The 16394-nt window shown below is 40.1% G+C and overlaps 1 protein-coding gene across 1 annotated transcript in view; it reads right to left on the bottom strand.

Moving 5' to 3' along the window:
* Positions 1–15959, bottom strand: part of smu1a (SMU1 DNA replication regulator and spliceosomal factor a) — a 40423-nt gene extending 24464 nt beyond the window's left edge. Inside the window, exons 1-3 of the mRNA XM_039758170.1 lie at positions 15844–15959; positions 2336–2546; positions 64–216 (exon numbers count right to left, since the gene is read on the bottom strand). Of these exons, the coding sequence (XP_039614104.1) occupies positions 64–216; positions 2336–2546; positions 15844–15869 (390 nt within the window). The 5' untranslated portion in view covers positions 15870–15959. The remainder of the gene's footprint in view (positions 1–63; positions 217–2335; positions 2547–15843) is intronic.
* Positions 15960–16394: the final 435 nt, after the last annotated feature.

The raw sequence follows: 16394 nt of genomic DNA, 5'->3' as shown, positions 1-16394 counted from the left end.
GACAATTACAAGAGCATATTTTCTAAGTTAGGCTTACATCACCATTGTGTTGTTCATGCTTACCTCACGAGGATCAAAATAAGATCTCGCCAGGAGATTTTCCAAATGAATATACCGTTCTGGCTGAGTCTGTTTCAACATAATCATAGGATCGGTTTGCCTTAGCAGCGACCTTGCAGCTCCAAGTTCACGGAGTTCAATTAGCTCCAACACGACCTGGTAAGAAATAAAAGCACAAGTTGCTTACTCCCTTCAATTAGTAAATGGAAAAAAAAACAGACTAACAGAAAATAAAATGATGGCCTCTGGTGTGCAACAAATAATAAAAATCAGGAGTGGTCTCCCCTCGACTTGTCTCGTGTACTCAGATATGAGGGATAGATATTTGAGGACTAAGCCGCAAGACAAGGATTATATTTTTATATTATGTACATTAAAGAACCGTTAACAACAAATCACATAAATAATATATTGAACAATTATTATAAAAGTAAAGTTGAATAAATTAGACTTTGCATGAATAAAAGGTAAAAGTAACACTTCCAGTTAATAGAAATAGCCCAAAAGTTGATAGAAATCAACGTTTTGTACCTAATACTTGTGTGACTTAAGTGAAAGCATACTCAAGTTATCGTGTTTACACACACAATATTCCAAAAAATCATATTTTCTGACTCGGGTGGGGTTAAACATCGAGATTCATCAAAATCTCTAAATGGAATTTTTGGAGGATTCCAATACTTTCCCTATACTTCATATATGAGAAAGTCAGGGAGGTCTAAAATGTTGACATTCATTAAAATACATCGAATCTTTGGACGATTACAATACTTTGCCTATACTTCGTATATGAAAAAGAAAAAACAGAACATTATACAATACCCTTCAAATTATCGTTGATGCTAGATGTTTAAGATTAAATGTCACTGAATGAAATACTGCATTTTTGTGTGTGTTACAAATCACCTTGCTATTGTGTTCTATAAAACAATGAAGGTTTTACAGCCAAATAAAAAAATGATAAATGGAATTTGTGTAAAAGATTTTGTACAATTACTTTAAAGTCTTAAAGAGAAAGAATTACACAGCTGCATAAGTCTAGATAAGCAATGATTTTCCAAAGGTATTCTGTCCCAGCAAAGGAAGCCTATATTATATATAATGCTGGAAATAATTGCTAGGAACAAACAGATTTTCATTCATAATTACAGCACACCCCCGCGAAGTCACGGTTCAGAGTTCGCGTCCTCAGTCATTCACAGATTTTTCCTTAGAACCGAACTAATAATTGTTAGTGGAAACCGCAAATATCCTCTGCAATTTTTATGGCTTTTTTTGTGGCAATACTGTACTGTAGAGAGAACCGCGACTTGGGATGGTGAAAGTAGCCAATAGAATTTGAAACTGCAACTCCCAGCAGTCCCTGTAGTGGCACTGATTGGTCTTCGGCTGAGGGTGCGGAGGCTGTTCAGGTCAAAGGATGTAAGCGGGGCTTTTAAAAAGGGGGCCGGTGACCAAAAGCAAAAAAAAAAAAAGTTTTTTTAATTTGTGTTTTAAGTTCCTGTCTGTCTGTCTTCTGTTGGGTTATACTTATTCATTTTGTCCAGGATTGTTTCGTTCGTCTGGATTGTCTGCCAACTGCCTGTGTACATGAGGACAGTAAGTGGATTCACGGCCATCCTGCAAAGAAAGGAGTGCTCCTGAATCCGTGGAAAATGGAAAATGTACCGATTAGGGAGATGCTAGAAAGGAGTGTAGCGCAAATCATTTTTGATTCCCTACCCTTTGTATGTTTGCATGAGAATAGGAAAAATGGAAAAAAGTGGAAGAATAGAGGGGGCAGCATGCACTATCAAGATAAGCAAACCGAAAAATGCAATGTGGTTGCACCATTCATTGCCCGTAGCTAATTGTTTTAGCAAAGATAAATAAAATAGCAATTTTCAAGGAACATACTAAAGGCTAATCACAGTAGTTTATCACATGACCAATGATAGATATTGTAAAAAATGTAAACTAGAACAATTATGAGAATTGACCATTCATTCAAACAAACTCGCCAACCTTATTCCTCGAACTTACCAAAATAATATCAAAGTTGAGACTTGACATTGAACCAAATGTTATATTGTGAAATTATGCAAGGATTTAAATATCATGGTTTCAACTAGCAAAACTGTCGAAGATGTCAAACCATTAAGAAACCATTCTACACATCATTCTAACATTGCACGTTAGAATGGAGAAAATTGTGGTATGGCAAAACAGTGCCAAAGCCAGAATACCGTAGAGCAGGAAGTTCTAAACACACCCCCCACAACCCAAAAAGCCTTACCTGTTCATAGAGATCAATGAGGGTTTTGTCGGGTAGCTTGAGAGACTGTATAGCTTGCAAGACGGTGTCCCAGTGACCGCTGTTAATATCAGCAACAAAACTTTCTATACTGTCCACTGTGTTCAAGGAAACAGTGGTCTCTTCTTGCAGTGTGACCAATGTGCGATGCAAATTGTTTTCTTTCAGGTACTGCATAATCAGACGTATAACGCTGTAAAAAAAAAAAATAAATAAATAAATAAAAAAAACACAACATTGGTTGCAAGGTAATAGTGGTACCTTGAGATACACGAGTTTAATTCTATCTAATTCGTTCCATGACTGAGCTTGTAAGTCAAAATGCTCGTATCTCAAATCAAATTTTCCCCACTGAAATTGATTGAAATGAGATTAATTTGTGCCAGCCCCCAAAAATTCCACCCCAATTTATTGTTAAATGTTTTCAAAACGAGAAAAATGTATTTACAATGAACAAATATTGTATACAAACAAAATAAAACCTAATACATAAAGGAGAATCTGAAGAAATAAACAGATGTTGGCGAAGCCGATTAGCGTACTGTAATGTTATTTTCTTTCACTTCACTTTTGCTTAGCTTAACTTTCTTCTTCACTAGTTTTTTTCTTTTCTGCCACACTTTCGTCACTTTCATTCGCACGGCGTTTCAATAGAAACCTGTCCAAGGAGCTTGGTTTAGTCCTCCCCTTTAGAATGTTTCTGAAATGAGTTAGGCAAGTGTCATTAAATAGCGCCGCTGCAGGGCGTTTCTTTTCTTTAAAGTTTGAAACTTTTTCCCACATTGCAAACACTTCTTTTATCTCACTGTAGGAGATAACCTCCTCCGCGATACCGATCTCCTGCAGAACCTCCGTATGTTGCCGCGTCTGTAGTTACGTCAACTCCTCCATTGTCAGTTCCTCGGAATGTGCGGCAACAAGCTCTTTGATGGATCGTATTTCGAATTTTGACTCGTAACTCAAGGCAAAAAAAAAAATATCAACCTAGTGACGGCTCATATCTCAAAAAACTTGTATGTTGGGGCACTTGTATCTCAAGGTACCACTGTATTTCAAAGCTTTTATATAATTTGATTAAAATCTAAATGAAAAACACAAGTAAAATGTTACTTATTGCATTATTTACCACTAGCCAACCCGCGGCGTACCATACGCCGCATAATCAGGCCGATTTTTTCATGATTTTTAAGCACAGGGAGAAAATTAACATTTGAAAAATCGGTAATGTAATAAATCAGCAAGAAAAGCAACATTGTAACAATGCACGAAATGAACCAACACACAATCGTTCGTGACTGAAAACTGGCGGACCCTCATCGCGCCTTGTCTGCCAGACGGAGGGATGCGAGTGCACTGCGCTCAGGCTCGGAGTGTGGAACGGCAGGAGAGGACGACGTCCAATCAGCTCCCTCCGTCATGCTAGTCTGCTGATCTCTCGTTCAGTATGCACTGCCCACTCATGTGCCCACCTCCAACTCGTCACTTGAGTCGTTGTCGTCTTTACACAGTCCAAATGCACCTGTGACTCACGTAAACGTTTCATTGCTCTGTGCGGTTTTGGCTGCTTTTCTATATATAATCCATCAAGACACCCGACCACGGTAGTCGCGAGGTAGGAGGTGGGTGTGCACAAAGGGTAGGAACATAATCAGTGAGAGCGTATGAGTCGCACTGAGTGGGAATTCCATGGTTTGCAGCCCAAATGGAGTTCAACGGCTTACCCATGCCTCTCTGCGCCGGGTAGACACATGCTCAATCTCATGCATGATTATGTATTGAATGCTAAACACTTCTGGAAAGACACGGTTGTCTAAAACGGGTTGGTGTGAGAATACAACAGAAAGTGAATGAAAAGATGGAACTCTGGAGAGAGCAACATATAATTGTCCGTGAGTGAAGAAGACGCATGTTTGTCGCGGATGCGAATTGCTGTATGTAGCGTGTAAAACAGTTTGCTATGGTGCGCGTGGTCGCGTAACCGAAAACTCGTTTTTTAAAGACTGCTTACTTCATTGTGTTTTAACCTCAGTTGGAAAGGATTTTTTTTTTTTTTTTTAAGGATCCCATGGGATAACCTTTGCAAACCGTTTTACACGCTGCATATGGCGATTCACCTCCACGAGAAACTTGCCTCTATGAACAGTCAACGTGGCTCGGAGGTGCCAGGAGTTGGTGGGCGTGGCTCCTTCCTGCCTGTGCCATAGGTGTCTTACTTGTCGGCGGCTTAGTGAATCCACGCCCCTTCCGGCGTGCTTTCCATGGTTGTCTTGTCTTAGTGAATATATATATATATATATATATATATATATATATATATATATATATATATATATATATATATATATATATATATATATATATATATATATTAGATTGTTGTATTCTAAATTGAACCCCAGCCAGATATTAGACAGGATGAGATTAGACAGGAGTCCCTGTGGACTATGTATGATGTTTGGTGATGACACTGTGATTTGTAGGGAGAGAAAGGACCCTGAAAAGGTGGAGATCTGCTCTGGAGAGGAGTGAAGGTCAGTAGGAACACCAAGACAGAATACATGTGTGTGAATGAGAGGGAAGTCAGTGGAATGGTGAGGATGAGGGGAGCAGAGATGGCGAAGGTGGATGGGTTTAAATACTTGGGATCAACATTACAGAGTAATGGGGATTGAGGAAGAGAAGTGAAGAAGAGAGTACAGGCAGGGTGGAGAAGAGTGTCAGGAGTGATTTGTGACTGACAGATATCAGCAAGAGTGAAAGGGAAGGTCTACAGGACGGTAGTGAGACCAGCTATGTTATATGGGTTGGTGACGGTGACACAGGAGACAGAGCTGGATGTGGCAGAGTTAAAGATGTTAAGATTTGCATTGGGTGTGACGAGCATGGACAGGATTAGAAATGAGGACATCAGAGGGTCAGCTCAAGTTGGACGGTTGGGAGACAAAGTCAAAGAGACGAGATTGCGTTGGTTTGGACATGTGCAGAGGAGAGATGCTGGGTATATTGGGAGAAGGATGTTAAAGATAGAGCTGCCATGCAAACAGGAGAAGAGGAAGGCATAAGGGGAGGTTTATGGATGTGGTGGGAGACGACATGCAGGTGATGGGCGTGACAGAATAAGATATAGAGGACAGGAAGATATGGAACAAGATGATCCACTGTGGCAACTCCTAATGGGAGCAGCCGAAAGAAGAAGTAGTTGCATTCTAAACTGAAGTCTGAGATTAAGTTTTGTGGCAAGTTAGTTATACTCACTAATCATAAGGCCATATAGTAGTGACGTGTTACATGTTGATTAGCACATGCAAGTCACAATTTCACTTTAAGGCCGGTGGGCCTTAACTTCCCATATTATGAAATCCTTTGAGAAGTTACTTAAGAGACAACAACTTGACAAAACCTAGGTGATCTTTAACAATATGTGAACAGAGCAAAGATGAATTTAATGTATGAGCACTTGGAAGGGCCAAAAAACATGCAAGACTGTCATTTATAGATTTCTCTTTAGCTTTTAATATAATCTAGCTCCACATTTCAGCTGACAAACTGAAGTATTTATTCATTCAACTATTTCAGAATCTCAGATACATACAGTAAAAGGGTTAATTTACTTATTAACTTACTCACTCATTTAGAATTGCCAAATACTGTAGAGACAATGGTTATATTCATGCATTCATTTGGAACTCTCAGATATACTGTATGGAGTAGCAGGATTCATTCATTTACTCCTTCATTAACATGTACCTGACACTCTAGTAAGATTAACTGATTCGTTGGTGAGGCGGATTTGCGTCTTTTTAACTATCAAATTACAAAGAGTTGAGTGTTAATGGACATTTTTCTGATACTCTGAACTCATCCATAAGATCAACTCAAGGCTGCTGCATGTCCCCTCTTCTCTGGTACACACAAAATGGCTGGAGGAGCTCACACAATGACAGACATAACCTGAAATATGCAGATGTCGTTGTGAGTCTTCTACAAGATAAGATAGCCATGAACATATTGTTGATTAATTTTGTCAATGGTGCGATTGTCCCTTTTAACAGCTAAGCATCTCTATGACAAAAGGACATGGCTGCAGATTTTAGGTGTTCCTCTCTTTCCACTCTCTCAACAATCATAAATGTGGAGAGTGTACACATGGTGGGGCAATACAAATATCTAGGGCAGGGGAGGCAAACTCCAGGCCTCGAGTGCCGCAGTGGCTGCAGGTTTTCATTCTTATCATCTTCTTAATTAGTGACCAGTTTTTGCTGCTGATTACTTCTTTTAATTAACTTGACTCAGGCCCCATAGTTGTTTTTTTTTCTTTAATTAGCAGCCAAACAATAATGAGAGACAAAACAAGCCACCGCATGACCAGCTCCCCTGTGCCCATTACACAATATCTAAAATTAAAGAGAGGCGATGGTCTTGGTAAGGCTGATCTCTCCGGTCACCAAAACATTTTGACGGTGATCTTAGAAAGCAGCAACAAGCCATGGAAATAAATAACGGCTTTAATTAACAGCAAGAATTGGATTCTCATTAACCCATTTATGCCTCGTGTTCCATTATTGGAATGACAGTCACGTTGGAGTTATTTATATCCAACTGCTCAAGGCCATCGCCGGGCTCCGACTTTTCACGCACGTCTGCTTCCTGGGGGTACACCTTATCACGTCGTGCACAGAGTTAGTCAGTGTGCTGCAGATATTGGTGTGCTGGGATCTCCTCAAGAAGTGATGTGAATTTTCTCACATTTTTGAAGAACCAAGCTGAAGACAGGTAGATACAACTTTGGAATGGAATACAGTAATCCCTTCTCGATCGCGGGGGTTGTGTTCCAGACCCCCCCCCGCGATAGGTGAAAATCCGTGAAGTAGAAACCATATGTTTGTATGGTTATTTTTATATATTTTAAGCCCTTATAAACTCTCCCACACTGTTTATAAATATTCCCGGCGGAGTTATACAGCATAATCCCTTTGTATTCCCTTAGATATTAGGTAAGATTCATTGAAATTATGTATATAAACACACTGTTTATATACAGTAAAACCTAAATATTATTTTAAAGATATCGATCGTCTCCGATATCACATGTTACAGCCATTACTATAGACAGGCCACTAGCAATAAATACGTACAATGCAAGAAAAATAGTATACAGTAAATGTGTGTACAGTGACACTAAACGTACGTACGTGTACTAAGTACTGTAAGTAGAAAATGAATTATGGTTACTCACCAACAATGACACGATGACTTGTCCGATAACAATGAGTTTTATTTTACTGCACAACAAAGGAGAGCGTTACAGCTGTACTAAAGGAGCCACTTCAGGCGATTGTGTAGCACCGCCGTTGTTCTTCTTCAATCCAAATCCCTAAAGCAGATTCCATCCAGACGACTGCCTTATTACATCCACTTACAACTTGTTTTGCACCCTGGTTAAATAGATCTTATATTCCTTTCTTACTTTTTAAATAAAAAGAATCGTAGCCTTCAACAAATCCAAAACGTTTACCTTTTCGGCAATCGGTAACATCTTCCGTTTGCGCTTGGGCACGGCCCCGAAGCAGGAGCAGATCGTTTTGGAGCCATAATGAAGGGCTTGGCTACGCACAAAGATAAACACAAAAGATCACAACTTTTTACACAGCGAAACACGTTGATGCTGAATGATTGAGACGAGACTTCCTGGTTAACACTGCATTCAGCAAGCAGGAACTTAACTGCGTGCTCTGCTTGGTTAGCTTCTCAGTCATCCGCCAATAGCGTCCCTTGTATGAAATCAACTGAGGAAGCATGTACAGGAAGTAAAAAGACACATTGTCCGCAGAACCCGCGAAAAATCTGCATTATATATTTAGTTATGCTTTCATATAAAATCCGTGATAGAGCGAAACCGCGAAAGTCAAAGCGCGATATAGCGAGGGATTACTGTACATTTTTTTTTCTCTTCAAATTCTTGTTCCTTATATTTTTCTACGCAACAATTTCATGCACAAACTCAAAAATTTCAACCTTAGGCATAAATGGGTTAAGAAAGATTGAAGTGAAATCGGTTGGAGTTTGAAGCCCTAGTTTAGCTGCTCATCTGTTGGCTCTTTTCACATCTCATTTCTGCTTGGCTGTCATTTAATGAAGAAAGGAATCAATTCAGAGGGCTGAACTCTTCTAACAGGGCTATTAAAGTGACGGGGAAAAAGTTAATTAGCAGTGAAAACTGGTCACCGATTAGGAAAAGGGTTAGAGTGAAAACCTGTAGCCACTGCGGCACTCCAGGCCTGGAGTTCGCCACCCCTGATCTAGGGACAATCATTGATAACAGACTAAACTTTGATCTCAACACAGAACGAATCTGTAAGAGGCAGACAAAGCTATTCTTTCAGAAGAAAATCAACTGTTTTAAAATGGAGTAAACCCACAATGACACTTTCTTTTTATAAGGATTCTGTTGTTACATTTGGTTTTATATTTTGGTTAGGAAACCTCGGCATTAAGAATATAAATTCTTATCAACACAATAAAAATTAGCAATAAAATAACTGGTTTTTAGCAGCCCTCTGTCACCGAGCCATTTCACAGCCAGCTCTATTCTGTCAGACAGTATCCATCCTTTTTCCTTAATTTCAGTCATTGCCATCAGATAGATAGATAGATAATGTGAAAGGCACTATATGATAGATAGATAGATAGATAGATAGATAGATAGATAGATAGATAATGTGAAAGGCACTATATGATAGATAGATAGAGATACTTTATTAATCCCAAGGGGAAATTCACATAATCCAGCAGCAGTGTATAGAAACAATATTAAATTAAATAGTAATAAAAATGAAAAAAAATTAAAATAAAATTAATGTTCGCATTTACTCCCCCAGGTGGAATTGAAGAGTCGCATAGTGTGGGGTCTCCTCAGTCTGTCAGTGGAGCAGGACAGTGACAAAAGTCTGTCACTGAAGCTACTCCTCTGCCTGGAGATGACACCGTTCAGTGGATGCAGTGGATTCTTCATGATTGACAGGAGTTTGCTTAGTGCCCGTCACTCTGCCACGGATGTCAAACTGTCCAACTTTACTCCTACAATAGAGCCTGCCTTCTTAACAAGTTTGTCCAGGCGTGAGGTGTCCCTCTTCTTTATGCTGCCTCCCCAGCACACCACCACGTAGAAGAGGGCACTCGCCACAACCGTCTGGTAGAACATCTGCAGCATCTTACTGCAGATGTTGAAGGATGCCAACCTTCTCAGAAAGTATAGTCATCAGGCAGCAGATTTAAGTTTCCAGGGGTAAAGAGGCAACAGATGTAAGAACACTTTCATTCCTGGAGCTCTGAGCATTTTAAATTGTGTTACTTGCAAGGATGCTGTTGAATTCTCAATGACTTAATGTACTGTTAAAGGTAATTCTTCTTTGTAACACCCTGAAGTGTCTGTGCTTACAATAACACTTGTCGTCACTTGCCGTGTCTTTGCTTATTTTTTTGCACCTGACGCTTTAAACTTTCCTGCTGCCAAAACAAATGATTCTCTCAGATGATAAAAAAAGTCCACCTAACCTTTGTACACTAAAGGGGTGTGTAAAAAACATCATTTAACCAATTTGAAAATGAAACCATTTTTTTTTTTTTTACAAAACACAACACCTAGGTCTCTTAGCACCACAACCCCATTCCATCACAATGTGCTATACAGAGAAACACAATTTCAATAGAGCTTCCTTGTCAAACCAAATATTATAAATTTAAATTGCATATCATATTCAAGTCAAGCGTTACAAACAGCAAAGCGATCTCCTCCTATGTTGGAACCCAATTTCTTACTTCATAATCAATCCTGAACAGAACCTCAATTCATCACTGAGCGCTCTCACTACCATGGACTGTACGTTACAAACATGAAAAACCTCGGGACCAAGATGGAGTCAGTCCTGGAGTTCTTAAGGCCTGTGCTAACCAGCTTTGTGGGGTCTTCTGCCACCTGTTCAGTCTGTAACTTAGGCCCCAGAAAGATCTGCTGCTGTGGGAAAACTCCCACACTGCAAAGGTGGGCAACTCTTCACCTAACTACAATCCAGTGGCTGGTCCGGGACTATACGAGTCGTCATGTCATAGACCACCTCGACCCACTGCAGTTTGCCTATAGGACAAAGACTGGAGTGAAAGATGCAATTATCCATCAGCTTCGTAATATTGGGCAATGCTGGAAGTGCTGTGAACATTTGGATTTTCTCCAGTGCCTTCATTACCACCCAGCCATCCATATTAATGGATAAACTCAGATATATGCGGGTAGATAAGCTTCTGGAGTCCTGGAGAATGTACTGTCAGACACACTGCAGTTTGTGAAGCTCAAGAACTGTGTGGAGCACGTCATGGAGCAGCGCCGTCTTCTTTTCCTTTCTTACCTCCGACCAGAAACAGACCACCAAGTCAAGTCACCTGCAGAATCCAACGATTCTGCGCTTATTGGGTGTATTGATAAGGGGAATGAGACAGAGGAGACAAGTCAAGTGGAGAACTTTCTTATTGCAGAAAGGACTGTCTGCAGCTAAACATCAGCAAAACCAAGGAACTGCTTATAGACTTTAACCAAAAAAGGTGCATCTCAATAAATTAGAATACCATCGAAAAGTTAATTTACTTCAGTAATTCAATTCAAAAACTGAAACTCATATATAGATTCATTACACACTGAGTACATCTTTGCCTGAAGAAGGGGCCTGAGTTGCCTCGAAAGCTTGCATATTGTAATCTTGTTAGTTAGCCAATAAAAGGGGTCATTTTACTTGACTTTTCTCTACAGAGAGTGATATACTTCAAGTGTTTATTTCTTTTCATTTTGCTGATTATACCTTATATCTAATGAAAACCCAAAATTCATTTATTTATCTCAGAAAATTAGAATATGGCGAAAAAGTTCAATATTGTAGACTCCTGGGGCCTCATGTATAATGCTGTGCATGGCGTAAGCAGAAAAGCCAAAATGTGCTTACGCACAGAAAAATCCAGATGCAGGAATCTGTGCGTACTCCAACTTCCACGTTCTTCCGCTCCATAAATCCCGATTAGCGTGAAAAGTAACGCTCGTGCGCGCGCTTTATGTAACGCCCCAACTCCTCCCAGAATTACGCCTCTTTGAATATGCAAATCAATATAAATCACCCTTAAGCTCGACCTTCTGTGAAAAGACAATGGGAAAATCACAGGGGGAAAATAAGAATTTCAGCGAATACCAAGCGGAGGCAAAGGAAAAACATACTATTTGTTCAAATAAACCGCGGTATAATCAACAAAAGGAAGTTGATCGAGTGACATAGCGTGTTGGAGAAACTTGAAAGCTCACGTTCACAAAATCGCACAGTGCCGGAAATAAAAAAGAAGTCACATATTAAAGTCGCCGTGAAAAGCCGAGTTGTAGCCCACCGTCTGAGTATCATATGAAAGATTATTAGGGTACAGAGAAAAAAAAAATAGGCACACAGTGGGGAAAAAGCACGACATCTCGACATTTCCACTTTAATCACGTCATTTATTTTGTCATTAAAGTAGAACCTCATAAACTTCATGTTAAAATCGTTTAATTAACCAGTTTCTCAAATCACATCGTAATTAAAGTAACACGTTAAATGTATTTGATCTTCTATGTGCCTATGTATGTGAATCACTACTTGCTTCTTAAACCGGCTCTCTTCCTCCGACAGGACACAGAGTCCATGACATTCGTGATATTACAGCTCTCTGAATAACTCAAATACTGAGATGTATACGTGATATCATTTTCATGATGATAGGAGTTAAAGCACGTTATTAAACATGTGTTTCACTTCGATGAAATAATTTATTGCAGCAGTACTCAGGGGCGGCTCTAGGCTTGTGGTGGCACTGGGCAGAGGAAGAATCGGTGGCTCCTTCGCCCGCCAATGTCAGTAAGGTATCTTATGCCCGGTGGATGGCCACATCCGTTGTGGACACTGCATAGACGCCTCGTGCTCATGACAAGCATTTAACTTTTACCGAAATTTTTTTGCTGCGTTTTTAGCTGTGTTGTTATTTTCTCTTTCTGTTTTATATTCAATATATATTGGCGTAGCCGTCACTGCAGTCCTTGCTTTTCTTTCCCCAAGTAACCGATCGCCACACAATCAGCTCTGTAATAGAAGTTAAGCCATCTGTAAGCTTAGCGCCGATTCTCCAAAACGTTTAAGGAACATTGAAATATCTTCGTAGTACATGTTTAATTATTCTATCCTTGATGACACTCCCAGTGAAGAATATAGATTATTTAAATGAAGTTAAAGTTTTATCTGTATAATTTAATAAACATATTTTGCTGCATTTCATCTTAAAAATGATATCGTCATCATATGTAAATATGCGCTTTATAAAGTGGCTCAGGTTGTGAGATATTATAACTGTAGTGCAAGTTTACAGTGGGGTGATTGTACTTATAAGTACAAACAGTTCTACAAGGAGCAATTGATTGAATGCATTTAAAGTTCTTGGGATGAAACTGTTTTGAACCGCGAGGTCTGTACAGGAAAGGCTTTAAAACGTTTTGCCGTGGCTGAGGTAGCGTGCGCCTGATGCTGTATCCCGATAATTCTCTTTCCAATCAGCTGCTGCTGTGATTCACACTCAGATACAGTGATAGAAATACTCCGAGTCGTGCAGTGAGAGTAATATGGAAAAAGATGATCCGCTGTGGCAACTCCTAACGGGAGGAGCTGAAAGAAGAAGAAGAAGTGAAAGTAACAACACTAAAGTAAACTAAACTGGTATTTGGAATACTTTGGCTGTTCCCTGGACCATTATATTGTTACAAGTTAATTACAATCTGATGCGTTACACTAATAAACAATATGCGGTTAGTTTCGGTGTATTTATAAAGCCACGTCATGAAAATAAGGAGTAATCACAAGGAACAGTAGCACTGCTTTGACGCTGGGTGCCGCCAGTCTGCAAAACTGAGCGGAGAACTTGCGTACGACAAGGCATGAGGTACCGTGGAAAAGTGCGTGGCCTTACGCCAAGTGTAGGTTTTATACATCGCGATTTGAACGTGGAAAAGTTCTTACGCAACATTTCTGTGCATACACACCGTTTATACATGAGGCCCCTGGTGTCCCACTCCACTCAGCTAATTAACCCAAATCATTTGCAATGGTGTACTGAGCCTTTAAATGGTCTCTCAGTCTGGTTCAGTAGGCCACACAATCATTGGGAAGACTGCTAACTTGACTGTTGCCCATTAGACAGCCATTGACAGGAGGGGAAGCCACAAAAGGTCATTGATAAAGAAGCTGGCTGTTCACAGTCTGCTGAATTCAAGCAGATTAATGGAAAGTTGAGTGGAAGGAAGAAATGTGACAGCAGAAAAAGGTGCACAAGCAATAGGGATAAGCGGAGCCTTGAGAGGATTGTGAAGAATTTGGGAGAGATTCCCAAGGAGTTGGACTAAGGCTGAAGTCAGTGCTTCAAGAGCCACCGCACACAGATGTACTGTCACAGCATTCCTTGTGTCAAGCCACTCCTGAACCTGAGACAACGCCAGAAGCGTCTTACCTGGGCTAAGGAGAAAACGGACTGGACTGTTAACAGCTCAGTGGTCCAAAGTCCTCCATTCGGATGAAAGTCAATTTTATATTCTTTTGGAAATCAAGAGTCTGGAATAAGAGTGGAAAAGCACAGAATCCAGAGTTGCTTGAGGTCCAGTGTGAAGTTTCCACAGTCAGCGATAATTTGGGGAGTCATGGCATCTGCAAGTGTTGGTCCACTGTGTTTTATCAACTCCAAAGTCAGCACAGCCGTCCCCCAGGAAATTTTAGAGCACTTTGTGCTTCCCTCTGCTGACAAGCTTTATGGAGACGCCGATTTCATTTTCCTGTAGGACTTGGCAACTGCCCACACTGCCAATACAGTACCAATACTAGTTTAATGGCCACAGTATCACTGTGCTTGATTGGCCAGCAAACTCACCTGACCAAAACCCCATAGAGAATCTATCAAGAGGAAGATGAGACATACCAGAGGCAACAATGCAGACGAGCTGAAGGCCGCGATCAAAGCATCCTGGGCTTCCATAACACCTCAGCAATGCCACAGGCTGATCGCCTCCATGCCACGCCGCATTGATACCATAATTCATGCAAAAGGAGCCCCGACCAAGTATTGAGTGCTTACATGGACATATTTTTCAGTAAACCAACATTTCTGCATTAAAAATCATTTTTTTTTATTGATCTTATGTAATATTCTAATTTTCTGAATTTAAAGTTCTCATTACCTGTAAGCCATAATCAGCAAAATGAAAAGAAATAAACAAAAAAAAGAAATATGTTACTTTGTGTGTAATGAATCTATATAAAAACATAGGAATTTCACTTTTTGAATTACTGAAATAAATTAACTTATCAATGATATCCTAATTTATCTATGCTTGGTCGCCACTGAGGAGCTGGACACAGAAGTGGTGCACTCCTTCAAGAAACTGGGTGTCCCTATCAATGGCTAGCTGCACAAAGTGACACTTGTTTCAGATTCTTTTAAATTTTTATCCGACTTTAGGAATAAAAGTAAAGGCAAAGTTACTTTGAAAGAATGACTGCAGGAGGAAATGACTTCTCACTTTAGTTTAAGTAGGACAAAAATGGATCTATCAGTCACTGACTATTACGTAACAGGACTTTAAAAAGGGCTTCTTTTGGTCTTCATTAACACTTTGAAGATGTCAGTAGACAGGATGTTCACCTCATTGCAGTGGGGTATATTGACATTACGGTGGTAAAATGACTTCATATGAAGGATTCACGAGTCTTACACTAAACCTGTAATATCAAGAGAAATGCGTCTCAGGTAAGCCACCTCGGACCACTACAACGTCGCATTGCAGACATGAACAAACACTTTACTGATGCTTTGTAAGTGTTTTGACGACCCAAAGAACTGTTTGTTTACGTCTTGTTACAGAATAGTAAACGAGTAATTAATGCATTCTTGCAGTACCTAAACTGAAGTGTTACCGACTTCAATTATATTTATATACTCCAGTAAAGCACTTTGGTCAACCGTTTCAATATGTGCTTTATGAGTAAAACTCACTTGCTCTGAACCTGAGTGTTGAACCCTTTTTTGAACCTTTGGGGCGCAATTTGTCTTTCGAGAAACAAAACGGGATGCCTACTGATAAACTGAATTTGCTTTTGAAAGCCTGCTGTAAGGAGACCTGCTTTAGCGATTATAAATGGAATGGTTAATAACAGCACGCAGGCAGCATCGGCACGTTTTAAACGAGAGGAAAACCCTTCCAAAACGTGCAAAGCTAGCGATGTCTACACGAAGCAGCCGTAGGGGAAACAACATACGGCAACCCCCAGGCTAAACGCTTAGACTAGGCCTCAAGTAGGAAAACAACACTTTTCAATCTTGTGCATTATTAGCTGACTTCACGCAACACAGAATGCCCGACACAAAAGTCAAATAAAGCTAGTACTTACTCTGCCGACTCAATTTCCAAAGACATCTTCTGAAAATAACCCTTTAATCAGCCAAACGAAAAATATACCCACTCGTGCGAGCGTCGCCCTCGTCACGTGACGCGACTATGCCGCGCATACGGATGTCGTCATGGGATGAAAACACTATGTGAACCACAGGCTTCCACGTAGTCCCTGTCATGTGACCAAAAGACCCGTCCTGCGCGAGCCCTGTCACGTGATCCTTTGAGTTCTCCATTACCAAGTTAAACCGTGCGGTTATTCCCTGTTTCCAATTAATACGCATGATACCGTGATATGCAGAAAATACGTTTAACCTGAGATGGTAACACATTTATTGCGGGAATCTACTGCATATGAGATACAAAGAAAACATGTATTTTAAAAATCGCGGCTTGTAATGCTCCTTTATGTTGGTGTGCCCCAGAAAACCTCAGAAGAAGAAAAATTCACCTTGATAAAAGGACTATTGTCTGTCTACCTGTGTGTCCATCCGGTTGTTATGGCTCTGTCTTTCCAACAGGTGACGCATCACAAGCATTTTGAGTAAT

Source organism: Polypterus senegalus, chromosome 7, assembly GCF_016835505.1.
Source record: "Polypterus senegalus isolate Bchr_013 chromosome 7, ASM1683550v1, whole genome shotgun sequence".
NCBI classification, from domain to species: Eukaryota; Metazoa; Chordata; class Cladistia; order Polypteriformes; family Polypteridae; genus Polypterus; species Polypterus senegalus.
The sequence above is the reverse complement of the archived record's forward strand: the minus strand, read 5'-3'. Positions and strand labels throughout refer to the sequence as shown.